The 27686-nt window shown below is 35.8% G+C and overlaps 1 protein-coding gene across 2 annotated transcripts in view; it reads left to right on the forward strand.

Moving 5' to 3' along the window:
• Positions 1–27686, forward strand: part of LOC149806880 (uncharacterized) — a 204300-nt gene that overhangs the window by 139340 nt on the left and 37274 nt on the right. The window contains exons 14-15 of one of the 2 annotated variants that reach the window (XM_089959070.1): positions 1204–1350; positions 2661–2678. In XM_089959070.1, the coding sequence (XP_089815196.1) occupies positions 1204–1350; positions 2661–2678 (165 nt within the window). The remainder of the gene's footprint in view (positions 1–1203; positions 1351–2660; positions 2679–27686) is intronic. The other variant, XM_089959077.1, reaches the window with a different exon arrangement.

Below are 27686 nucleotides of genomic sequence, written 5' to 3' on the forward strand. Positions count from 1 at the left end.
TGTACATTTACCATGCATTGTACATAGTCATTAAACAGTCTAGTCATGTACATGCACCATACATTGTACATGGGCATTAAACAGTCTAGTCTTGTATATGCACTATACATTGTACATAGGCATTAAACAGTCTAGTCTTGTACATGCACCATACATTGTACATGGGCATTAAACAGTCTAGTTTTGTACATGCACCATACATTGTACATGGGCATTAAACAGTCTAGTCTTGTACATGCACCATACATTGTACATGGGCATTAAATAGTCTAGTCTTGTACATGCACCATACATTGTACATGGGCATTAAACAGTCTAATCTTGTACATTTAGCATGCATTGTACATAGGCATTAAACAGTCTAGTCTTGTACATGTGCCATACATTGTACATGGGCATTAAACAGTCTAATCTTGTACATGTACCATGCATTGTACATGGGCATTAAACAATCAGTCTTGTACATGCATTGTACATGGTCATTAAACAGTCTAATCTAGTACATGTACCATCCATTGTGCATGGTCATTAAACAGTATAATCTTGTACATGCACCATGCATTGTACATGGCCATTAAACAGTCTGATCTTGTACATGTACCATGAATTGTACATGGGCATTAAACAGTCAGTTTTGTACATGCACCATACATTGTACATGGCCATTAAGCAGTCTAATCTTGTACATATACCTTGCATTGTACATGGCCCTTAAACAGTCTAATCTTGTACATGTACCATGAATTGTACATGGGCATTAAACAGTCAGTTTTGTACATGCCCCATACATTGTACATGGTCCTTAAACAGTCTAATCTTGTACATGTACCTTACATTGTACATGGTCATTAAACATTCTAATCTTGTACATGTACCATATATTGTGCATGGTCATTACACAGCTCTAACCTTGTATATGTACCATACAATGTTGTGGAGAGATAAGGTGCATTATAATCCAGATTATCATAAAGCCTGTCATTCAAGTTGAAGCATGCTTGGAGAAGTGTACATTTGTTTTAATGAAGCTGTGGATTTGGGGATATCATTCCATGCAGCATCCATTTTGAAGCATTGCATAGTTCATGAATTAGAATGCAGATGACATATAAAGACATTTATTCCTGTGCAGGTAAGACATATAATTATTGGTTTCTAATTTATATTTTGTGCTGGTAAATATAAATCATTTCTATTTTACAGGGGAAACTTATTCGTTGCCCAACACCATACCCTAAAGAAATGCGGGAAAAGCTACGTCACATACGCAATCTACAAATGCGACAAAACATGCTGACTAATGGGGAACCCCAATGGAGCAAGGGGGAGGACAACCCAGCTTATGAGGAGGTGAGCTTAAAGAACTTGCCTGCACATTAAACAAGTTGTCAACAACAAAAATATGCTGCTTTTAATAAGTTTTTTGCTCTCTGCAGTTGCATTAACTATTTTGCTTTCACTTTGCAAAGTTGAAATATCAGGCATAGAGCAAAATATGAATTCTGATGTTAATGGAAACAGTAATTGTCCGAAAATTCATGAACATTTTCAATCTTTGATATAACTCCACAGTCTTATTTGGGAAAAAAGTGGGATAATATTGATCCACATGTTTTTTCCCCGATGAAGAGGTTTTCAGCTCAGTGGTTAGCATGCCAGACTAAGTGATGCTGGTTTAAATCCTGCCCAGACCATTCAGGTTGGCTGCCATCTAGTACATCTGGGCAAGGCAATTTGCTCCATTGCCCTGGCTCTGTATTGTGTTTCTTGGGTAGATGTGCCTTTAAACACAAGTTGATCTACAATTTTTGCCATATAAAGAATAAATTTTAAGCAGGTTTTAAAAAATATTATCATTCTTATCACTATTCAGTACTACAGGCTTCTGAAAAACAGAATTGTATACTCAAGCCTTTTGAAATTTAGCAAAAGAGACAGTGTCCTTTCCAGCATGCTTTAAGCCTTTTTTTTCTTGGGCAAAACATGATTACATTTTGTTCATGTAAAAAAAATATCCTAATATCTCTGCGCCAGTCACAGTAGTTTGATATATGTAGTTTAAACAAAATATGTTTGTATTACTCCTTGATTCTAAGTATATTTAGCTTGACTTTATATTATTCCTGTACTTTTGCATATTCTGACTAGATAATAAATTTACTGTATTAATAATTCTTCTTTGATTTGCTAATATTTTATATCAAATATACATGTACTCGTGTATTAATACTGCAGATTCTTAATTTATTATGAGATTGTTTTCTTTTGTGATATTTGTTAATAATATATTTTTGCATATAGGTCTAAGATTTTTCTGTTTTTCAGTAATTTTATAACTGTTTAAGCACTTTTCATTTTTACTGCTGTAGTAGCAAAGATTGCTTGCATTGATTGTGGCACAGCTTAATTTGTTTGCTATGAAAGTCAGTAATATGATGTAATCATCCCAGTTTAGTTGATTATGTTACATATTACGGTCAAATTTCTTTTAAAGGCCACCTTGATTAAGCAAATAAACCTCTATTCAGCAACTACTTGTCTTAAGTGTACATTTTTTCTCACTTCTGTGGGTAGCCACTTAAGACAGGTTGGGTTGTATTTGTTCTCTCCAATGGGACATTTTAATTTAAATAATAATGCAAATTGAAAATTAATTTCAGCAAAAGCGAAGACAGGTGGTAAGGCTTTGTACTGTCATCAATATGTATAACAAAAACCTCCCATTGTATCCTGTGAAGAACACTGCTAGTGTCTGATGACCTTATTTAATGACATTTTCAATACCCTTTTTAATTTTGATCTTACTGTTCTCTCTGGTGAAGCTGGCAGTTTGTTTGTTCTGATGAAAGTATCAGTATTATTAATAGTATTTTGTATTATTATGGCCTTTGTTATCTTAAACTGCTACCTTGCCTGACCAAGGCTATGTGAACTTACAGCATGTCCCTTTATCTGTTGTCCATCCATTCATTCACATTTGCTATTTTCAATTTCTAAAAAACCACTTTGGATCAAACCTGACAGTAATGTTTGTTAGGACATGCTCTACCAAAATTATCCCTAAGAGCAGTTAGGTGTAAATACCTATTTTCAACCTTTTCTCCAGACTATACCAATTTTGAACAAATTTGGTAGGAATGTTCTTAGTCAAATACATTCCCTTATCACATTAGTGTTCAGAAATAAGAACTGCAACCTCTTGAATCCAGCAATTCCAAAAATGTGAGAACATTTTGTCTTTCAGTGAATATATCATTATCAAAAAGGGAAGAATTCTTACCTATTGCTTCTCCTTTGCCACCACAAGGTTGCTACCATTCATCTGCAATACGATCAACATTGTCCTGCACTACCTAAACAAACCCTTCAAGATCTTCTTTATTTCAGTCTGTCCATTAATAAGAGTGGTGTAATATTGTGTTTTACAGTTTCATCAAACAAATGATAACATTTGTGATTTTCTTTGTATAGTTTTTCATATTTTTTTGTTGTTATTTATTTTCTTTTCCAAATTCATTTGCAAGCAGTGCTCAAAATGCAAAACATTCAAGTCAGAGAGGATTATCAAGTCACTTGTCTTGTATATACTTATTGTACTTAAAAAACACCTTATAGTGTTTGTAGTTCCCAGTTGAATGGGACTTTGGTTCTACAGAAAAGTTTGAAGGCAAGAAATAGGCAAAATCAAAATCATCGGAGTGTGGCATCTTTAGCTTCAACCCAAAATCATCTTCTGTATATTGGGTGATGTTCCAGTGGTACCTCCCCATCCAAAGATTCATCAGAAAGGGCTACAGTTACATGCAGGCAAATAGACACAGCAACTTTGTGATGCTGGGTGTGTCCATGCTAGACCACTCTAATACACTCCTGGAGTCATGCATGTGGATGTTGCATCATAAGACCATAGCTTAGTTTTTTTCATTGGGGGAGTTCTCCCTCCATTCCTTGGGTACTTGTAATACTGCTTTGGACTTTCTGTCAGATAGTTCTCCCAATATTTGGCACCGCATTGGGTGTTAGTCTACCTGTATTCCTAAGCATGGCCTTGGCAGCTGTAAGAAGGGTGCATAAGGTATGAAACTGATGTGGCTGAGCTGATCTTTTTATCAGCCATCATCACCTCACTCTTCTGTCCCAGTTGTTGACCCTGCAGTCTAGTCTTCTGGTGTGCTGTGCATTTCAGGAAAAAAGATCAGACCTATTATCATATTTACCGTATATGTTTGGAAACCATATTTGTTTCCTGAAGCAGAAACTGTAAGGACTTAAGACAGATTTTTAAAAAAAAATCTGCACTAGTCATGCTAATTCTCACACTTTTAACCCCCATCTTGTCAACACCATAAATTAATTTTTAAAGTAATATTTTGTGCACTGTATATTCTGGGATGCTTTGTTTTTTTTGAGTCATAAGTTGTGGGACACTTTTTTAATCATTCCAAAAATTACAGACAATGCACTCCAATTGAAGTGTTATTTAAAAAAAATATAATACTGTGTACTTGGCATAAAACTCTTTAATCCACTGCTGCATCATCTCATCAACTCAACCTTCTCCTGCACATGTACCATCCATTCTTTTCATGCATGAATATTTTTTTAGCTTTCTCATGCCATGAAATATTTATTGTTAGGGGCAATGTGTCTCCTGAAGCAGAAACTGCAAGGACTTAAGTCAGATTTTTAAAAAAAAATCTGCACTAGTCATGCTAATTCTCACACTTTTAACCCCCATCTTGTCGACAGTCTGTCCAGGAGATCAAAGTAGACTGGAATTTCATCCATGCTAATGATCATATTATCAGTGGAATGATCTTCTTCTCTTGTGGCCTTCATGAATTCATCAAATGTTTTATTTTCTCTAAATATTTTGGGGAATCAGTGTCTGTACAAAAAGCACTATATTGTATCTCTTTAAAGATTGTTCCTGTGAATACTGGTAAAAAGGAACCAACGTGAGCTTCTCTCTATCAGCCAACATATATTTTTTTTAAAAGTTGTCCCACTTAAAAGAATCTGAGCTCGGCATCTGAGGTAGGCTTGCTTTGTGATAAAATAACTTTTGTATTTATATCCTTTTTAAAAAATCACCTTAAAAGTATCCTAAGTTGGCTTCTGAGGTTGGCTTGCTTTGTAATAAAAATAACCTTTGTCTTTGATGTCCTGTCGGTAGGTTCAAACATTGAGTTTATTGCTTGCTGCCAGTTGTGTTTATTCACTGCCCGGGCTTCTATTTGCTTGGCATCTGTAGTCAAAATTAATACAAACAGGTATTGATGTTTGCATGAAAATAGTATACACAGCAATAACTTGCTTTAATAATACTTTTGTAACCCATGCTAGCACTCTAGTGAGTATAGTTTCATGTAATGATTTATTTGCTAGATAATGTCATATAGTTTGCCTGGATATAATACAGTCTTGGTTATTTTGCTCCTAACACTGTGTCATGCATGAATGGCAGATACCTTCAAGCAATCATTTCATTATTTCCCTCTCTTTGAGATTTTGTTGGATCCATTTTTCAGTTGAACAACATATTCAAACCTTAAGTAATGCCAAATATTTGTTTCTCTATGTTCATGTCAGTGAACAATGTGTTGTGTGTTATGTGACATAAGCGATGCACCACTACAGTATGGATGCCTACGCTACATTATGTAGTACATATATGGAATTCATGGATATATTTTTTTCTTTAACTCTTTACCTGATAGAGTGTATGGCTTTTTAGCCCTTCAATACAAATGTAGCAAAGTTACCCAGTGCAGTGCACTATAAATAGAACACCTGTTACCTATTCGACTCCATACACATAGGCCTGCCTGTTAACTTCAGTGTAGTGTATGTTACATTTAACAGCAATTTTAACCATTTTACGTTTTTGGTACACATCTATTATGTATGGAAAAATGTAAGAGTAAAGTCTGATCGTTATAACATTGTAATTATTTTTCATGGAATTTTTGTTTATGTGCTTTTGAGAGAACTCATTCACTGTCAAGTCAGTGAAGTTGCGGGACCAACTGTAGCTGCCATTTCTTATACTTGAAACTTACAAATTCTTTGCGTCTGCATCACTAAGTCATATGAATTTGATAACTTTTAAAAAACAAATTGCTGCCTACATCAGTATCAGAGCCTTTACCTAAGCTATTGAAGCTTTCTTAGTTGTGATTCTAATCGTGAAAACTCCTTAAGTACTGAACGAAATCCACTACCTCCATTTTGGAGAGTGGAGAATAGAACCCAGTTACTTTAAATAGCAGATTTCGACCAGACCATAAACAGCTTCCAACGTGATCTGACATAATGGCCATTCACAGCAATGAATGTAGTATCTAATAGGGGTCTTCCCTGAAGGTAGCGCTACAAAAACCCGCTCCAAATGGCTGATGATTACAGCACACGTCTAAAGGTGCTTGTATGCTAATTGGGTAGAGGCATCAAAAGGCGCTTGTATGCGAATCAGGTAGAGGCGTCTAAAGGCACTAGTATGTGGATGGAGTAGAAGCGTCCAAAGGCGCTAGTATGCGAATGGAATAGAAGCGTTCCAAAGGTGCTTGCATGATTTAAAGGGTTAGTGCTCACGATTTATTTTGTTTCTTAAGTCTTGGGTCATGTGACCTAGGTGAAAAAAGTTTCACCATAAGTTCAGGGACAGGAAAAAATACATTGTTTTATTGTGTCCCATTATATACAGTAAATGTGGCAAATGGGCTGTGCAATTGATCACCTGTCGAATTGTACACAGAGCCATACAGGGAAAGTTATAACTGATGCATCCTTTTCTCTGATCTTCCAGTTGACTAATGCACATTTATTGCAGCAGTATTTCCTTCTTTCTGATCTGGTGGAAAATACATTATGAGTTTCCTAGCCTACAGCACAGTTGTTTGTCCCAACATTATTGGCATATCCAGTAGAAAAAAGCTGACAGATACCATGTTGAGAATGGTACTGCTTCATGCATGCCACTTGTTGTTGAATATAAAAGCATTGCTAAACAAGGAGAACCCCCCCAGTGAGTATAGGGAGAGCATTAGGAAGATTGGAATTTGGTTTGATGGCTGCAGTGGATGATTAACCCATTTTGATTGCTCACCACCTCTGTCCATGTGCCAGAACTATAAAGTCAAACCTCAGTAGTTGCTGAGGAAGTGAAGAACATCCCTCCTTTTGCTTCATTCCAGTCTGCAGAAATTGCTGAGATTGCTTGTCATCTCTCGGACATAAATATTTGGAAAACTTGTTAATGGTATATTGTTCCAACGTATAACACAGATATGCTGTCAGGGCACACAAAATCATGCAGAATTTGTACAAATTCTAGCACTTGGAAAGCAGTGATGTGCGAAAACTCCCACAAATCAGTTTAAAGTTGCACATATGTACTCTGCCAGAGTAGGTTTTTTTTAACTGTTAACCCTGAAAGTGCTTGTCATGACATAATTCGGCAGTAGAGGTCTCATAGTATATGTCTCAAAAACTTTTTTTCCCTGTAGGCAACTGTTTCACATCTGAGTACTTCAGCTTGACATGAATGGTTGTTAAACTTAAGTCTAATTGGTACAGAGGCCCAGAAACAAGCATTTTGTTGAGTTTGAACCTAGCATTCATCAAGGAATTTTACAAATGCATGTTTAAAAATATGGTTTATATAGAAAACCCAGAATGGTTTACTCACAGCATGGCCTATCTTTCCACAGGTTGATGATAATGATGATGAAAATGATTTTTAAAGTTTTCAAGTATACGAGAGATTATTGTATCTTGAAAAGTGCTGCCAGAAATATTTGCGAGTAGTTTTTAATCCCAAAATGATGTTAAAAACAGACAGCATACTGGTAAACCTTCTTTTTAGTGGAATTTCAAGATTAAATGTTGGAAAGGCAGACTACCAAGATTAATTTAAATGCAGACATTATGTAAGTGGAGGACAACACTAATTTCTTTCTATACAGCATCTAAGGATTAAGATAATTGAACAAATATAAAAATGTATTTAAAATGAAATTGAAAAGTAAGAATATTTATTTTATCAAAATACATCTGTCTATACAAGAAGGCTTAGGCATTGATGGACATTATGAAATAGATGAGAAATCTGGCATAGGAGTTAGTAAAACACTGATTCAAGAAAGTAAAACTTTTGCAGAGTTCATTCTTGTGAAAAATCTTATTTTGGAACATAGATATCGAAGACATCATACCTATGAGCTTTAGAAAATAGTACATGTATATGACATCCATAAAGAATAGTTTCCTAACTGGTTCAAGCTGTCTTAGCTAGCTATGCATATGTCCTTTCAGACAGCAGATTGTGAACGTGGAGGAGTCTAGGCTCATTCATTCACAGATAAGGAAACGATTAAGCTCAGAAACAGTTGCTAGATTAATTCTTGTACATCTAGAGGATTTTTCTTTACATTTTTTATATATGTAGTTTTAACACATTAACCCCTTGCGACGACTTTATGGGGCAGGAGGTAGTAGCTTACTGCCGAGCTCTGTAGCGTCATGGTCATGCATGATGCACTAAAGTGGGTGGTATTTTAGAAAGGTAGACAGATGTTGCTCTACAATGATAACAAATAATCTAGAATATCTAGTTGCACTACAAAATACTGATAAAAAAACCTCATTTTTTGGACCCGACTTTTTCTACCCAAAATTCGCCTGTGGTCGAAATCCGATTTTGTGTCCGGATTGTAGACTTTTTGGTCTCAGATCTAAGGCAAACCGGTATGAACTGCAAACAGACAGATGAGCCTTTGCAAAAAGTAGCATAAGATGGTCATTTGGAATAAAGAGTGGTCTCCATACAAAAATAATGGCTCTGTTTAGCAAAAAAAAATAATAAAGAACTGCAACTTTTACCCTTCTGCTCATGTGCAAGTCAAATAGCCAATGAAAAACGATGTTTCTTACACAACTAGGCAGTATGTTATTGAAAGATGACCGGGGATTTGGTGTTTTCGAGTCTATTCAGAAATAGCTTTCAAAATGTGTTTCCTACTCGATTTTCAGCTGAAAATGTCAAAAAGCTCCAGGGGTTAATGTGTTAACAATCTTTTAAGGATTTTTAAAATTTCATTAGAGGTCTAACAGAGTGTAGGAAGAACAAGGAAAGAGATGGATATTTATGTGTTTGTTACAGGTTAATATTGAACTATAGCTGTTCTCCCCCACCTTTTTTCTACTCCCCATTATTTTGATGACAGATGGGGAGCTCCCCTGTAGATAAAATCATGGCAGCATCTGAACTCACTTGAACATGTACAGCAGTGATATTCCTAGTGTTTGTAAGAACCAGTGCTAAAAAAATCCGATAACCCGACACCCAGGGCCCCTCAAATTTTAGATCAGGCCCATCCTGTATTCTAAGTCAGGTGCCCATCTGGCTTGTTGAACAAAATAAATCGAATTTGTCTGAGGAAACTTTGATCGTGCTAATGAAATGTGTAAATGTATTTTCAAGATGTTGACATACCTGCCATAACATGGCACAATCTAAATCAGATCACCACTGTCCTACATGAAATTGAAATCTGATTTTAATGAGACTGAAGCATGGTGTGTCATGCTAAAAATACAATTCTGTACTCCCAAACCCCGTGACACAGTCATGTTTTGAGAAATGACAATTTTCATTATTCTTCAAGAATAGAAAGAAAGAAGAAAAAAAACAAGCCCCACCATTTTCAGTATATGCCTGTTGCATGTAGCATGTATAAACTGTAAACAGTCATGACTGGAGTTACCGTGTTTGTCAGCCTATAAGTTGATTTGGAGTGTTAGTCGAATGAACAAATTTGGCAAATTTTCCATCCTTTACCGATATACAAGTCGATGCTGAGTATAAGATGAGGCCAGATCAATAACTTAGCTTCATCTTTTTCACTTCGTTCCACACAGCATTGCGAATATTATCCTATCTTTAATTTAGTAACCTTTCAGGTCAGGATCATTAAATGTAAGTAAAAGTACCTAATTTGTTTCCCATGAAGTATTTTAAATGTATTATGTACTTTTAGCTACATATAATGATGCTGACCTGAAAATTTAAAGAGTTACAGATGTGACCAAATTTGAGATGTGTAGAATTAAACTATATAGTAACTTCCGGTTTCATAAATATTAAAGGTATCACTATATTTCAGATTACCAGCAATAGGGAAATTGCATCATTAATGATAAAGCGCTTTTCCATTTCTTTTTTTTAAGAAAGATACAGAGAGAAGGGCTATGTATTCCATCACGTTTTTCTTCTTGCACCTCTGGATCAGAATAAAATGTTATTGCCCAATATGAGAGAGTTCAACTCTTCATGTTTTGTACCTTACTGCCACTGTTTAGCTGAAGCTTTTGTCAAAGAGGGATTAAAAAATTAAATAGTAAATGTAAACAATGAACATACATACCATACTTATTCAGAGTTTAAATATTCACAATATTTAGAACCTTATAGACTCTGTTCAAGTTAAATTCCAAGAATGACCATTTCACATGCTGTCTAATTTTCTTTGCAAGTACAATGACCTCTCCGTTACCAACAAATAAGATTTTTTTTTAAAGTGCATGTACTCTTCCAGTACTTAGGCAGCAGTTGTTTTTGATCTTTGCTCATACTTTAAATTGCTGACAGTTGTATCTGCAAAAGATGTCACTGGCTGAAAAATCTACACGAGTAACCAGCATTTCCTTTCGTTATATGGTTCCATATTCGTATTACCCTGTGGTAGCCTCATTTCCCTACTGGTAGCCTCACTAATATGATCTGGTCTGCCCAATCTTGTCCTCAAACAGGTGTTTGCTTGGAAAGCCTGACTATTGCTGTAGCATATTGATATTAGCATGTAAATACCACTACAAACCCATATGATTCTTGGGCAATGGAAGTGGTAACTAAAACTAAAAGGAATTGCTTACTCATTGGTATTAATTGATAATGGAATATAGTATTGCGCTTGTATATGGGTAAAATCACAGTCATCGGGTAAGTGAACAATACGGATTGCAATTGTCAAGACATTTCTCTTTCTCTCTTTCTCTCTGATAGTGGGGCATAAGTTTTTTTTTATCGTGAGGTGCAAGAAGTTGTTGTAGGGTTTAACGCTGTTTTTCAGCACAAGATAGGTTATACATAGCAGCCAGTATAAATGGTGGAGGAAGCACCCAGGAAAACCCCGGAAAGAACCACCAACCCACGAGAAGCTACTGGCAAGCTTTCTCACATACCCACATTGGCCAAATCCGAGACTCGAACCCACACAGACAGAGGTCAGATGAAAGTGATCCATAATGGTGAGTGCTTTAAGCCACTTGGCCACTCAGGGCCCCAGGTGCAAGAAGAAAAATGTGATGGAATATGTCTTTGTCATGATTATTCATCTTCTAACTTGTCAATTCTAATGCACATATATGTAATCAAATTTAAACAATGTATATTTCTAGTGCATGCTGCTTTAGTGCAATTGCTTCTGATGTATGTTTATTTTTAATACTGACACAATCATGTAATTGTTTAAAATGTTCTTAATGTGGGTTTTTATATTTGTTCTTACATGATCTCTTCCCCAAAATTAAATATATTTTACACATTATTTTTCGTACTGATTGGAGAATTTTTTTTCCTTATGAAAAATTACATGACATACAATAAAATGATTCAGGTGACATAATCCATATATAAGTCAATTTGGAGTATAAAACAAAGCTAAGATTTTCTTGTAAAAACGTATCATCTTCTAGGCCAGCAAATATGTAAAACTCTCTCTTGGGCAGTTCAGATCGCAGGAAATAAAGGTGAAGAGGTCAGGTATAAATCAGCATTTCAAATATTACTTAATTGCCTGACAATAGCTAGTGAGATGTATTTGTAGGCTGCAGTGGGTGAGCCCATTGTGCTTATTTGCATAGGTAGGATCAGGAAGTGGAACAAGTTATTATAGGTAAATCAGAGATGCTAGATTATATGCGTGTACAAGGACAAAAGTTATTACATACCACTTCTTTGAATGACAATGTTTAAGCCATATGTACAATATTTATGACAAGTTTGTGAACAGCCGCCATGCTTCTTTGAACTTGGATTTTACTGCATATTTAGAATGCAAAGCATGAGCATTTAAGTTTTCAGAATAGTGTTCAAGTTTATTTAATTTTTGAAACCAATTTAGGAAGCAATTAGCTCTCAGCAAAGCCACACAAAAAAATTTCAGAACTCTTGGTTGACTGAGTTTTTCTTTGTGAAGTATTCCAGCAAAAAATAAGATACGGGGGGAGCTATTATTTCTTTGCACATGCTGCAAACAACACGTTGACATATGTCAACATGGTTCTGACCAGGATTCACTCAGAGAATCCTGCAGAGAAGTTTGAACACCAGTCCCTAGTGAGTGTAGTGATGAACACTAATGACACTTGCATTACCTTCAAACCCCTTTGAACCCTACTGAATTTATATTTGAATTGTAGCTATTACAATGCTGGGCAACAGTATTAAAAAAGGGAAAATTTGGGGCATTTGGAAATTGGAGTCCTGGCTTGTGAAATTTCAGTCAGGGCTTTTGAGTTTATTTAAGTGACAAGCCCTGAGCCTGTATCTAAACATTTTTCTTTGAGCACTGAGAACATTGTGGCAGTACAGATGTCTACTCCAGCGTTCACCATGTTCAGTCAGTGGGGGAAATATGGTGCTGATGCTGGACTTGGAGTCCTCGAAAATTTTTCTCCTGTCCTAAGCATGTATTAGAAGGGAATGTCCACATACCAAAGTATTATATAGAGTAGTACATGATTTCATGGTCACAGCCCTTAGGAGTTCTTCTAATCTCAATTTAATACAGTGAGCTATCTTGCTGCATTTGTCTTCTGGATCCTCATCACTCTTAGGTCATGTGCTCTTTACCCTTTGCTTCAGCAGGGTTATTTGGGAGTCAGGTAGAAGATAAAGACAAAATGGTGCCCCTCCAGCTCTCCTTGCCTCCTTCTCCACCTCTTCTACTTAGCCATCTCTGCTACATCACAGAGATGGTCAGAGACAGAGAGAAAGTGGCCACATCCAACTCAACAAGGTCCGATTCAGTCTCAACCCACTTTCAGATGAAAACAGAATTTTCAATATGGGAGGAAGTTTAATAATGGAAAGGGAAACAAAGTTTTGCTTTTCCCAAGCCTATCAACAGCTGCCAAAGACTTGTGAACCTTGCTGCCCCACAGAGAACATCTCAGTTGGAGCCTGACTTTGCCATTTTCATCAAGCTTGGAATAACATGTTTAAGCAGAACAAATATGTTATCCAAGTATCTTCAAGTGGCTTCAGATTTCATTTATCCAATTTCCTCCCCTTTTCTGCTTCCTTAAGATAATGGAGATCCCAACAGATCCGGTGTGGGTGGAGAGTTCTGTTTTACTGCAGGAATTGAACAGCATATTTCACCCCAGCTTTTTTGAGTTTGCATGATTGATCTGAAACAGGAAGTGGTTTCTTTGAGAGGACCTCTCTTCAATTTACTAAATGCTTTGACAGTCTTGATTCCACAAGGTCTTCTTTTTATGCATCCTCTGTAAATGGCACTGACACAGTAACATGCCTTTTGCCATTTGTTTAAGTCGGCATGCTTGGGCATGGACAATTGGATATAAAACAATTCCAGTGTTAGTGACAAGATATGCAGTGACTTAATGGCAGGAATTGCCCAGGAGTCAGAACTGGGTAAAGCAAAAATGAGATTATCTCCAGTTTTTTACCACAATGGGTACATAATGTACCATCCAGATTTTTTTCCTTGTTCGACATTTTGCCAATCCCCAAAATGTTGAGAACATGGGACAGTGTTCACTACTCTTGGAATCCTTGGTGCAACACTGCTCTTGTACAGTTATGCCCTGGTGGCTTTCCATGCAATGATGTGGCATCCACTGCAACCATATGAAAAGACAGTTTTCTCCAGAACAAGTGGGCCAATTTTGGTCACACTTGGGAGTGTTTTTAGGATATGCAGTATCAAATTATTGTCTGGAGTGACTTCCCTTTCAACAGTTTAGCATTTTAGTAATGGGGTTGAAAACCTGTTTTCCGCTTCTTCTCTATAACAGTTGAGCCAGTTTGACCAAACCTGGTATGAATATTTCTCTTTATCATTAATTTTTTTGTCTCTTCTAGCACTGGCACTGCTTCTATAATAACTCTTTGAAAAAAGGTATTTTCAGCTGAGCTAATTTGATCAACTTGGATAGGAATGATTCATAGAACATGCTTTATCAAAACTGCCTTGGTGATTCCACTGGCAATTGTGTGGTTTCCACAGCAACCGTATGGAAAATTTATCTTCAATTATTTCTCCAGAACAGTTGAGCCAGTTATGATCAAACTTGTTCAGAGTGTTTTTATGGTCATGCTCTATCACAAACATGTTTAGAGTGGCTGCCTTAGCAACATTGTATCTTAGCAAGCAGGTGGAAAACAAACCAGTTTTAAACTTTAGAACAACTGAGCATTCTATGCCAGGTGAGCATTGTCAGGCCAGTTTGATTATATAATATTCATTCCAACTTGGTAGTATTCTAATTTTTCTCAAACAGAATCTTTTAAATACAGTGAATTCATTTATTTTTATGATTTGGGGAATTTTGTTAACTATAATCACTTTTATGGATATGCCTTTGATAATGAGGGTGGGTCAGGTGAAGGTGTGGTGGGAATCCTACCTTAACAGAAGGATCAAATCATGGTGGTGATGGGGTTCATACTTGGTTTGAAGGAACCAAAAACCCACAAAATTTGGCACCCCATGAATAATGTTGAATTTACACTAGTATATTTTAATCAGACATGTCAAACAAAATGAACAAATATTGCTAAAGCATGAATCCAAAATGGAATCAAAGTGAAAGATACAGGTCACAATAATACAAAATTGGGGCTCAGTAAAATGTCATTCCTAGCAGTTTTCTTCTTTGGTTAGATGTGGTTGCCATAGCTTCTTAACACTCACCACTATATATATAATAATAATAACAATAATAATAATAATAATAATAATAATAATAATAACTTTGTTTAAAGAAGAATCTTGTTTGGTTTACTGACCAAGCTTCCATGAGGCCTTCTACAATGACATTTGTGTGTGTATATATATATATATATATATATATATATATATATATATATATATATATATATATATATATATATATCTATATATATATATATAATGCACAATTTTTACAACATAAGGTGTTTTTAGACAACAAATGCTGTTAAGTACTCAACAATTGATATACTGCTACAATAAAATATGTACAAGGCTTCAAGGACATACAGGATTCATACAAATAGTAATAGTGAACATGTGTAAAACATTATAAGTGAGTACATAATAACAATGCTGTAAAAAGTAATAGTACTGAATTAAACAAAATCATACAAATGATAGTTTCTGTAGATGTTGACTAAGAAGCTTTTTAAATGCTTGGCACGTGTCAGCTGACTTTACATAAGGTGGTATGGATTTCCTTAGTTTGGCTCCAGAAAAAGCAAAACTCATCATATAAAACTCTGGATTTGGTTTAGATAAATATAACTTGTTGTTTGAGATGGATCTTAGTTCATACATATGTATATATTTTATGAATTTAAAATTACATTTAAGATAATCAGGAGCCAAACCATGTAAGGATTTATAGACTAGTAAACCCTTCTGAAACTGAGTTCTCTGCTGAAATGTAAGCCACTTTAGGGGTTTTAAAAGATTTGTTGATGGTGTATCTAAATCAGCATCAAGAATAATACTAGCTGCTCTTTATTGAAATTTCAGCAATCTTTCCTGATTTTCTGTTCCACTATTACTTATAGAATGACAATATCCTATGTGTGGCATGATATATGCATTGTAGAATATCTTTCTCTGTTCTTGAGGGAGATAAGAAGTGAATTAACTTTTTTAATGACTTTATCAACATGTATTTTCCTTCACAAGCTCAGGTTTATCAAGTAGTTTTTCATTTTCAGATTGTTGTATATCCATTCTTTTTATCAATACATGGTTTTTGATTCGTCTGACTTTCTCTTCATACCTTTGTGTTCACACCAGTTATTTATTTTTACCAAGTCTTTATTTAATTTAGTGCTAATCTCATGGCCTGTTGATCCAATGTTATTTAATGTCGTATCATCTGCAAACATGGTGGTGGTGGATAGCTCAATGTGATATGGCAGAAAGAGTAATGGTCCAAGAACTGATCCTTGTGGAACACCTGACTTTATCAGTTTCTTATCTGAATAATTACTTAAAATATAAACTTCTTGTTGTCTGCCTGCAAGATAGGATCAAAACCAAGTTATGCTTTCATGGTTAACTTGATATATGCTGAGCTTTTTCAGCAGGATTTTGTGATTTACAAGGTTATAAGCCTTTGAAAGGTCAAGAAACACTGCCAACAAGATTGCCTTGATCTGTTGCTGTTAACCAATCATCTACCATTCTAGTTAGTCTAGTCTGGCATGAATATCCTTCATGGAAGCCTGATTGTCGTGAATATAGCAAACTAAATGATTCCAGTTAGTTTCTAAATTCTTTACAAACATGTCTTTCTGATATCTTTGAAAGCGATGATAAAACTGATATAGGTCTATAGTTATTCATATCAGAAAGATCTCCCTTCTTATGTATTGGAGTTACTTTTGCCAGTTTTAGCCTATTTGGAAAAATACCTGTGGAAATACTTAGATTGAAGATATACGTAAGTGAAGGTACAATCACTTGAGATGAGAGTTTTAGTAATTTAGCACTTATATTATCTAGACCTGTTGCTGTTGTGACATCAAGTTGGTCTAATTCATTTAAAATGAATTCAAGGCTTATTTTAGGGATTTTGAAGCACACTTCTTTGCTAAGTTTTGAAGAAATATGTTCCTTTAATTTATCACTGGAAAATCTTCTAGGAGTTGTGAAATCCACAAGTTTTTCATTTATATTCACAAAGTAATCATTGAGTGCATTTGCAATATCAAGAGGTTCTTGCTTAATATCACCATTTGCATCACTAATACATGTAAATGGCAGGTTATTGACAGATTTGCCTCTCAAGTCATTGAAGATTTTCCAGGATTCTTTTTTTGTAATACTATCTGATATTTCAGTGGAATAATAAGTTTTCTTTGCCTTTTGAATCATTGACTTGACTCTGTTTCTCCATAATCTGTAATTGTCAGTATCTTTTAATTTATGAAATCTATCCCTTGTCTTAATAGCATTCAGTATATCACCTGTAATCCAGTTTGATTGGTTTTGTTGCTCGACTCTCTTGAAATTAAAAGGAGCATGAATGATCAGGGTGTCAGTAAAATATCTATCCAGATGTCAAGAGCATCTGATGGGTCATCAAAAGATTCAATTACTGACCAAGGGATATCTTTCAATTTTTTAAGGAATATTTGTGAATTGAATCTTGTCATTATTTGATACTTGATATATTTGTGATGACAAGTTTTACTTTTTTGACTTAATTTTCATGTACAGCATATAGGATAATTATCACCTATGGAATATTGGGAAACTGCAACTTCTATAATATTGTCAGCATTGTTGGTATAAATATGATCAATTAGTGTTTCAGATACCTCTGTTATTCTAGTGGGTACATGAACTAGCTGTTGGTAATTCAGGGAATTCATGGTTTTAATCCAGCTTTCATTGGTATCATAAAGCAAATTGTAATTGAAGTCACCTACTAAACCGACTTCTTGGTTTTCTATATACAGAGTTCAAGCTTGTTTTGAAATGTATTATGCCAAGCAATGTCACTGTTCGGTGGTCTATATGCACAGCCTAATACAAATGGAATTTGGACATTATATCTCATTTCTAGCCAGATTATTTCCATACCAGTTTCTTCAAGGTCATATCGATGTTTGAAACAAATGTCATCCTTAATGTAAACAAGAAGTCCACCATCCTTTTTGGACGAGTCGGTCTTTTTGTTGAAATCTGAAGTTAGGAATTTTAAGTTCAATTCATCATGAAAAAGTTCATGTAAGAAGGTTTCACAGAAAGCAGAAATATCAATTACTGAATTATTTCCTGAATAAAGTAATTTGATTTTGTCTAGTTTCGGAAAAAGATAATGAATGTTTTAGATGGCAAATTTTGAGACCTTTTTGCTTAAGGCACTGATTTTGAGAGAATTCTAAGTTTTGATGGTTTTGATATGCATGATATGAAATACCTAAATTAATATTTTCACTATCAATATATGAACCATGATATTCCTCTAAAGTTTCTTGTATACATTGTCCTAAATCATGACTATCAACTATTTCTTCAGGAGATTTTTCAATGACTCTTGAAATATTAGCACATTCAACAGTTATGTCAGTAAAAATTACAACATTATGGTCACTTTCGTTGATGGAAGCACTTGACATCGTCACTCAATAGGGTATCAGCAGTTTGCTTTATGTCATCACAAGAAGAACTACAATTACATTTTGCAGTGTTTTGCCTTATACCCATATTGTAGTCTAAAGCGTTCGCCGTTACGGATCACTGCCATCTCACCTCTGTCTGCGCCGGTTCGAGTCTCAGATTCAGCCAATGTAGATATGTGAGAAAGCATGCCAGTAGCTTCTCGTGGGTCGGTGGTTCTTTCCGGAGTTTTCCCGGGTTCTTCCTCCACCATTAATACTGGCCGCCATATATGGCCTATCGTGTGCTGAAAAATGGCGTTAAACCCCACAACAACCAACCAACCCATATTGTAGACAGTCATGACACTGCATTTTACTTGTTTTTGCATGATTGCACATTATGCCCCCATTCAAAGCAGTAGAAACATCTCCTTGATTTCTGATGATGGTAGGAATAGTTTGCATGGTCCCAAATCTGCTGGTGATCTACATTTCTATGCCTTTTAGACACATCATAGTTGTCCATTAGTATTTGGAAAATCTCATTTACTGCATTGAGAAAGTGGCATAAACCCTTTTTATTTAGATGAATTTTGTCTTTTGCCATTAAGTGTTCCTGAACTAATGTGGTCACGAATCCATGTTCAATGTCTATCATTTTGTGATTCCACTCCTGACATAGATGTTCAATTAGAGCATTCAACTCATGAAAAAGACAGAGCAGTTAGGATTTTCCAAGTATATGTTCTTTAGGATGTTATAAAAATTGGTTTCAATCTGGTCAGTAGGAACATTGTTTAGTTACATCATTGCCACCAACACTGATTATAATGGTGTCATATTTAGAAAGGTTAATTTTTCTCATGGCATCAAATATATAATCAGTTTCTGTCCCAGGTAAACACTTAACTTGAACCTAAGGTTTCTGACCTCTTTCATTTACATATTTAATAATGGAGTCTCCAATTATGAGAATGTTTTTATCTGGAATTATCATTTTCTTTGGTGTCTTCTTCTCTGTCTTTGGTAGAATCCAGTGTATTATGAAATATAAAACTGTTATTTGTGAGATATGAAAACCCTTTATTGCTATTTGTGACATTGTGTGGTAGAGTTTTCCACTGTAGCTTGAGGGACAGTAGGGGTTTTCCACTGTAGTTGGAGGTACTGTAGAGTTTTCCACTGTAGCTTGAGGGATTGTAGTGATTTTCCTTTTATTCTGGGTGGGTTTGGAATTATTATTTTCTCTCTGGACATTTCCTTTTATTTTCATAAGCCGGCTTATATCACTAATGTTTTTTTTTGTGATTCTTCTTTGAGAGTACTGAGTTTCTGTTTTCATTTTTATAATGTCTTCCTGCACTGCAGCTAAAATTTCAGGATGCATTCTGTTTGAAGCGGCATAGCCATATTTATGCACAACAAAACAATACTGAATTGTACGAGAAATAATTTAATACCTGAATTGTAAGAAATATAGGACATGTGAGTATATGTATTTGTCGCTCTCACTCTCACTCACTCTCTCCCTTTCTCTCAAACATGCCACTATTCATTATTACCAGTATTCTACATCAAACTCATAGCTAAAATAATGTCAATACTTAATTAAAATATTACAAATATTTGGCTCTCTCCATGGGGGCTACTCATGGGACAGAATCCGAATGTGAAAGACTGATTCCCAATCAGTGCTAGGTTGATCCCAGTATTACAGTGTACTCTGGGCTGGTCCCAGCTAAAGTAGAATTGGTGCGAGGCTGATCCCAGCTCAAGTAAAAGCTGTGCTAGGCTGAACCCAGCATTTAAAACCCAGCTCAATGTAAAATCTTAAATTATATGAAATGAGAGTGCCCAAGAGGCTGACAGTTTGTAATGTGAAAAGCCATTTGGAAGTACTGGTGTCCAAAGCACATGGTACTAAATGTATGTACACAATTATTCCTGATCAGAAAGGAGTCGGTTAGGGTGAACTCTGATGTAGCACATATAACATGATGAAGACCATCATCCTAAAGTCCTAATTAAATGGTCCTCCATACCAACTGCAGCTGCAGGTGTGGCTGCTCGAAAACAAAATGAATGACCAGAAAGGTTGTGCTCAACATAGCCCATGAGTGCCAGCAGTAGCTTCATTAAGTACAACAGAAAAAGTTCCCTACTAGATGGACAGCCCATGAAATCCACAAATAAAGAAGCATTTGCCCTATGACCTCCAACCAAAGCAACTTGGCGCTGCTGACTCAAATAATGCTCCATACAGGACATGGTGCACATCGGCGAGTTCCAAAAGAATGAACTCTTGACACCAGCAGAAAATGTGTCCATTGTTTAGAATGGCAGGGTCAGTAGAAACAAAAGCATAGATTTCTCTGTTGAAAATGTCACATCTTGAATCCTGAAGAAATGCTCTGCAATGAATTGAACTGTGAATTCACCACATCACAAAAACCTGAGAAGTGACTGATAGCATGGTACTCTATATGATCATGCAATGTTACATAAGATTATCTAATCTGGTTGGCCCTTTTAATTCTGCTGCCAATGCCAACCAATAGGAATAGATCTGCTCATCCCCCCCCCCCTTGTGATCCTCCAACAAGCCTTATAATTTGACATTACATGATCTCACCACACTACTAATTCCTCTCTCAATGGTCATTATCAGACAAACCCCATAGGAACACTGGCAATGTGTACCTACAATAACTCAATGGTCATTATCAGACAAACCCCATTGGAACACTGGCAGTGTGTACCTACAATAACTCAAGATCATCAAGTTGTGCATAAACTAAAATTTAATAAATTATCATTTTAAGCTGCATAATTTCTGACAGGAGTGAATTTTCATCTTTATTTAATTGTTTTACTTTCTCTTTCATTTTTGTGTTGTCTTCCAGAATAAGGCAGTGGCTTGATGTCTTAGGTCACATGTGATGGTTTTATTGTTTTTTTCAAGGCTCATAAATTTTGTCTTGAAATCTGTTAGCTGTTCTTCAAGTTATTCATGTTTATTCCTTTCTGACTCCTGCTTGGCTTTTAAGGATTCACATTCCTTTGACAATTTATTGGCCTTTGCTGTCATTTTTGCAAGTTTTTGTAGCGATTTGTTTTCCCTCATTAGGTATTATATGTCTTTTTCACCCTGCAATTCAGAACTTTATCTGACTGAACATCAGCCTTTGTGATGGTCTTGGGGAGCAATTCATTATTATTGCTTTCTCCAGCTTGCTCATCTGAAATTTCCTCACCACTCTGGTTTTCAGTTTCTGGTTTCTGAAGGGAGGAAAATCTTAGTTAATTGGTGTAACAGCACTTGTTTCTGTTTCTGAATTCCCAATAAGAGAGAGCTGTGCATGGCCGTCTGTTAGTAGAACAGTAGGCCCACTAGAGGTTAGCAAAGACTGATTTGGGGTGCTTCTGGCATGCAAAATATTCTGATTGTTTCCATGATAACTTGTTTCAGAATAAATTTCTGCAGCTAGGAGATGAAAATTAGTTTTTGTCCATTCTTTATCGTTTGGCCCTTGAATAAGTAAAGTATTTGTGGAACTATAAAGAGTCACTGTAACTTTATAGGACTGCAGATTATCTGGTGAATTCAGAATTTTGAAGATCAAGCCATTATGCTTGTTATCAGTTCCTTTACCTTTTCTTGAGGTCAGCTTGTTCTGCCATTCTGATATAAGCTTTATATTACAAATAGTTACAGTTTGTGTTGTACTTTTGACTGTAATTATCATCATCAATATTTGACAGTTCTTTTGTGGGAGTAGTGTAAATTTTAGAGAATCCCTAGAAGCTGCTGCCTTCTAGTGAGGTATCTTGAATCAAATACAATAGACTGAGTCTTCCATGGTAAAAATTTATAAACAAAGTGTTGTTTCTTTAGGGAGGTAGAGCACTGTGACATCGAGTTGTGCCCTCCCTTTAAGGAGGTGGAGCAATGCAACCACGGGTTGTGTCCTCCCTTTTTGGAGGTTGTTCACTGCAGCAGCAGGCTGCTTCCTCCCATAAGGGAAGCAGAGCGCTGCAACACATATCATATTTTTGGGGGTTTTCTGGAGCCCATAGTTACATAACAGAGACATCAACCTTCTATAGATGGACCTCTCCCTCTATGGTGAGTACAACTCAGTTTCTGTTTTTGATCAGTTTGATGATAGCAGCTTACCCATGTAACTAACAAATTCAGCTGCACAATAGAAACTAAGTAATTGCTGCTAAAAAAATTTAGTTTTTTAGGGGGGTAAAAATAATTTTAATTATGCAATACTTACCTGTCATTACTACCGAATGCCCTCCACCCACCCCACTCTGATGTCTGGTAATATCAACCTTTTGTGCATTACTGTGTGATATGCAGATTGGTGTGCAAAATGTCACACTGACCTTTCTCTATTCTGGGAGGATGTATTCACATGGAATGGATGGTGAGTTTTCGGCATGAAAATTGGTTAGCTAATAATAGCGGCAGGTAAGTGTTGCATGGTTGAAATTAGTTTTACCTCCCAAAAAGCTACTTTTTCATTGTCACTTTACCCAGTGTAGTTTAGATTGAATTGTCATAGAAATCACATGATGAAACTTCATATTTTATTTAAATTAGATAAGAGTATCAACATGATTTGGTTTTAGGGTTGAATGTTGCACATTTACGATATCTCCAATGGTGGAAAACACTCTCTCAGAAGGGACACTTGTTTCTGGGATACACAGTAAGGATTTATCAAGCTTGGCTGATCTTGGAAATCTGTACTCATGATTTTTCCACCATTGAAGAGGATTTGAAATCAAGGGACTTGACAGAAATGTTCTATAGTTCTTAAGGTCTTCTTCTAGTTATTGCATTTGTGTCTCTGAAGTTTCAAAACGAATTATGTATGTCACCCAGAAATTCTTGCATGCCAGAACAACAGGTACCTGTATATATCATATCACTTTTACCAATGTCTGACTTAAGCTTCTTACAAACTGGTTGATTATCCTTAGCAGCCAAATTGGCAGACACACATAACTGCACTGGTAGCTGTGGGAAGGGTGGCAATTCTGACTGCCCACTGTCGCCTGCATGTGAGTGATCAGTGTTAGATTCAGCCTTCACTTTGACAATGATTTCTGATGTATTCTGCAAAAGTTTGGAAACGATTTCATACCTGCATGCATCACTGACGAAAAGTAAGGCTTTAAAACTTTGATCCAATGCAGCAGTAGTGGTGAGAGTTTCTTCTTGATGAGTGTATCTGTCCTGAAATACATCAACCACAGCCCTTTTCATCTGACCTATTACTAGAGAGTATCATTGCTATGTTGGAAAATGCTGTCAATAAGTTTGCAATGAAGAGGCATGATAACAGAAATGGTAGGAACTGACTAGGCACAAAGAGTTGTTGTCACCGCTTTATGAAGTTTTAGACAAGCAATTACCTTATCTGCCGAGCAGACAATATATTCAAGTCATTCTCTTTTATTTTACCAAGATCTTTTGATCTCAAAACAGCAATTACTGCACATTGCTTTTCAAGAAACCTTGAAGCCATGTCATAAGTACTGTTCCATCTAGAGGACACTTTAGCTATGAGCTTATGTTCTGGTAGTCCCAGCAATTCATCCTGGCTTCTCAGTTTAGCTGCTGAAGTTGTAATTTAGTAGAAGAACCCAACTGTTCAACAAATCCTGCAGAGGAGAATTTCAGTGCATCTTATCCTGAGACATTTGTATGCAGATAGATTAATTGTATGTGCATAACACATGATGTGAAAGTTGCATCCTAAATGAGTCCCTGCTTTGTCCATGTTAGATGCATTATCTGATACTATAGGTGGTGTGGGAATAGACTGTATTTCCCATTCTTTGATGACCTCATGAATCACAGCAGCTATGTTTTCACCTGTGTTCCCTTCATACATGGGCCAAGTTTGAAGAACATAGTTTATCAACCTCCTGTCCTTATCAGTGAGTTGACGTTATTGTCAAATATGATTCATTTGATCTCACTGTCCAACTATCTGCTATCAATGTAACCTTCTCAGCATTATGTAGGTCTTTTGTGACCAGTGCCTTGACTTAAACATATTTTTGGGAAATTATCACCTCTGCAAACTGCTTTCTATTTGAAACATTGTAGCGGGGTGGGGGTCAAGTGTATGAAAAAGGTCTGTAAACTCTGACGAATCCAATATTTGGTATGGACACAAGTCCTTTAAGATAAATCTGCACACCATGTCAGTTATCAGTAAAACACATGAAGAATTGGAGGGGTATTTTGCACCAATGAGCCCTGGCAAGTTTCCCTGGTTTGGCTGTGATGCTTAGCTTTAGAAATGTCAGAATTAACAGCACACATTGAACTCCATTAGCAGATACTGATGATCTACTATATGTCATCTTTTAATTACCAATTTTCCCAGGATGGTACTTGTTCTTATGATAGGTTACATTTGTGGTACCATTAGAAACCTTAATGAGCCTCACATTCCCTGCACACAACAATTGCCTAATGAAATTTCACATCCATTTTACTCTTTCTTAAAACAAAATGAGTTCATATGGCCAACTGCATTTTCAAATTTTTCACCAGGTTGTACTCATCCATGTTCGAAATACCTGTTGCTCAAGGTCTGTATCAGTTAGACTTCAGTGTCAGCAAGGTGCTCATTTGTTGACAAAGGGAAGTTAAAGCATCAAAGGGATGAAGAATCAAATAAATGTAACTTCTGATTACCCAGGACAACAAAATAGTAATTAAAAATAAGGAGCAGTTTACTGGAGGTACAGGTAAGGGATACAGGTTATTGTCAATCAAAATTTATTTTAACGATTTGCTTCCAATATAAAAATCTAACCATCTTACCTGTGCCTCCCATATGACATTCACAGCGTCATGCTGCTCCCACTGTATAAAAAAAAAGCTCATAAACTGTAAGGCAACATCATCTTCAAGAAATTAATATTCTCAGATTGCTGGAATAGTCTCAAAATAACCTTATCATTTCCACCTCAAGTTAGCATTTATTGTCAATGCTGGATTTCCACAAGTTATTATTTGTCATCATTTCATAATAAAAACAACTACTGAAGTTTTAAACATAGCAACTTGTGCTTTGAAACTTAAAACATCAGTATGTAAATACCAATATGTATTTAATCAGCATACTTGGTAAAATTATTTTTGAAAATATTTAACTCAAACTTTTTACTGCCATACTTGCGTATATTCTTCGTAATATCAGTTAGAAGTCACAATTGAACCTGACAAGGGGCAGAAACGTAATAATGGCAGATATTGCGATATCTAGGCAGTACCTGTTCATTAGGCAGGCCATAATTGTATTTCGTTTGGCACATACATTGAGAAATATATACAATTCATAAGAAACAAGCTGTAAAGATTCTGTGGTTAAATATTTAGCTATTATAAATAATAATTCATAAATAGATTAAACAATGCAACGTTGGATAAATCAATGTGCTGTATAAGGTCAGGGTTGTTTTCTTATATCACTCATTTTGTGATAATAACATAAAATAGCCAAGCAAATCATATCTAACCAATAGAAAATAATATTACAAGTACATGCTAATTATCACCACCTATAATTATCAATAACTTTTGGTAATAAATTCAGAGTGATGCAGTTATCAAATGATAGAGTTTTCTCCAGATGGCATTTTACTACCATTTTTATAGTGTTGCAGTGGTGTTATTTTTTGAAAGGGAAAAAACCCACTTTGCGGAGTATGATGTTCTGCATGCAAAATGCTGTCATGATCACACTTTTACTTTTACATTATTGCATTATCTAGAAATGTCATCCTGCAAACAAATATACACTGACAGCAGTAGAGACAATAATCCTATTAAAACAGGAAATCAGTATAAAAGGAATATTTAGATTCTTGGCTGTACTTGGAAGAAAGCAGACACACTTCAGACACAGTAGCGATATGACTAAAATTGTTAAAGCTACATTAAAAATCTAAATCACATGCACAGACACACACACACCCCTTACTGAAAATTGGTCTAACTTAAAAGACAGATATTGATTGCCTTACTAAGAAGATCTTGTATGCATTGGCAAATGGTCTGAACAGGCACTGGCATTGTTTACAGTATGATTTGGGGAGCAGTTTAGGATCAGTGGCTCCTTCTTACCTGACTGTAGATTTTCCATGGTATTGCATGAAAAACCATGGAAAACCATGGAGTATTTGGACTAATATTCCAGGCTCCATCCAGGGTAGGCTGTAAAAGCATGGAAAAAAGGACATGGAAAAGTATGGAATATTGGCATGGAAAACCATGGAGTATTTGGACTACTATTCCAGGTTCCATCCAGGGTAGGCTGTAAAAGCATGGAAAAAAGGACATGGAAAAGCATGGAATATTGGCATGGAAAACTATGGAGTATTTGGACTAATATTCCAGGTTCCATCCAGGGTAGGCTGGAAAACCATATAAAATTTAGCATGGAAAACCCTGAACAATTCTAGCATGGAAAACCATGAAATATTTTGGACTAATATTCCAGGCTCTATCCATGGTAGGCTGGAAAACCCTGTAAAATTCTGTAATGGAAAACCTGGAGTATTTGGACTAACATTTAAGGCTCTGTCCAATGTTTTTTTGTCACCTGAGCCCTGGGGGCCTGTGTCTAAAAATAATTCTTTGAGCACAGTCACATATAACCACCTATTCTAAACAAGTCCTCTCAGAATAAAATCCTGCATCATCCCCTGCTTTTTTGCATGATTCAGGTACCATCCACTGAAATAGATTAGAACAGCATATTATACACTGTATTATCCTGAACAAAAAATCTGTTGTTTGTAAAAACATATTTTTTTAGTTCAACATTTTAAAATCACCTCACAAGTCCTAGAAAGATCTCTAAGTATTATTCATGATCAGCCTTTAAAGAAATCCTAAATTTTAGCTTTACCATCCATTTGCATGGGCTACATATCAAACCATTGGTACTTTAGGCTATATCTGTAAACCAAAAAAAAGCAATGAAAAGTTACTTACTTGATTCCTTTGAAATAGAATGACTTCAGTCTTGTTTAAAAATGAAAAAAGTAGATGCAATGGCCTCTGAACAATTGCCAAATTTGATACATTAGAAGAAAAATGGATTTTCGATTAACAAGCTTGTATGCAATTTGCTAATTTCATCAATTTATTGTCGATAACTGACAACAGTGCATTGAGAACTGCGGTTTGGCAGGCACACCTGTAAATACTAATGATTTGCATCTCAGT

Source organism: Sinohyriopsis cumingii, chromosome 1, assembly GCF_028554795.1.
Source record: "Sinohyriopsis cumingii isolate HCF-2022 chromosome 1, ASM2855479v2, whole genome shotgun sequence".
Lineage (NCBI taxonomy): Eukaryota > Metazoa > Mollusca > Bivalvia > Unionida > Unionidae > Sinohyriopsis > Sinohyriopsis cumingii.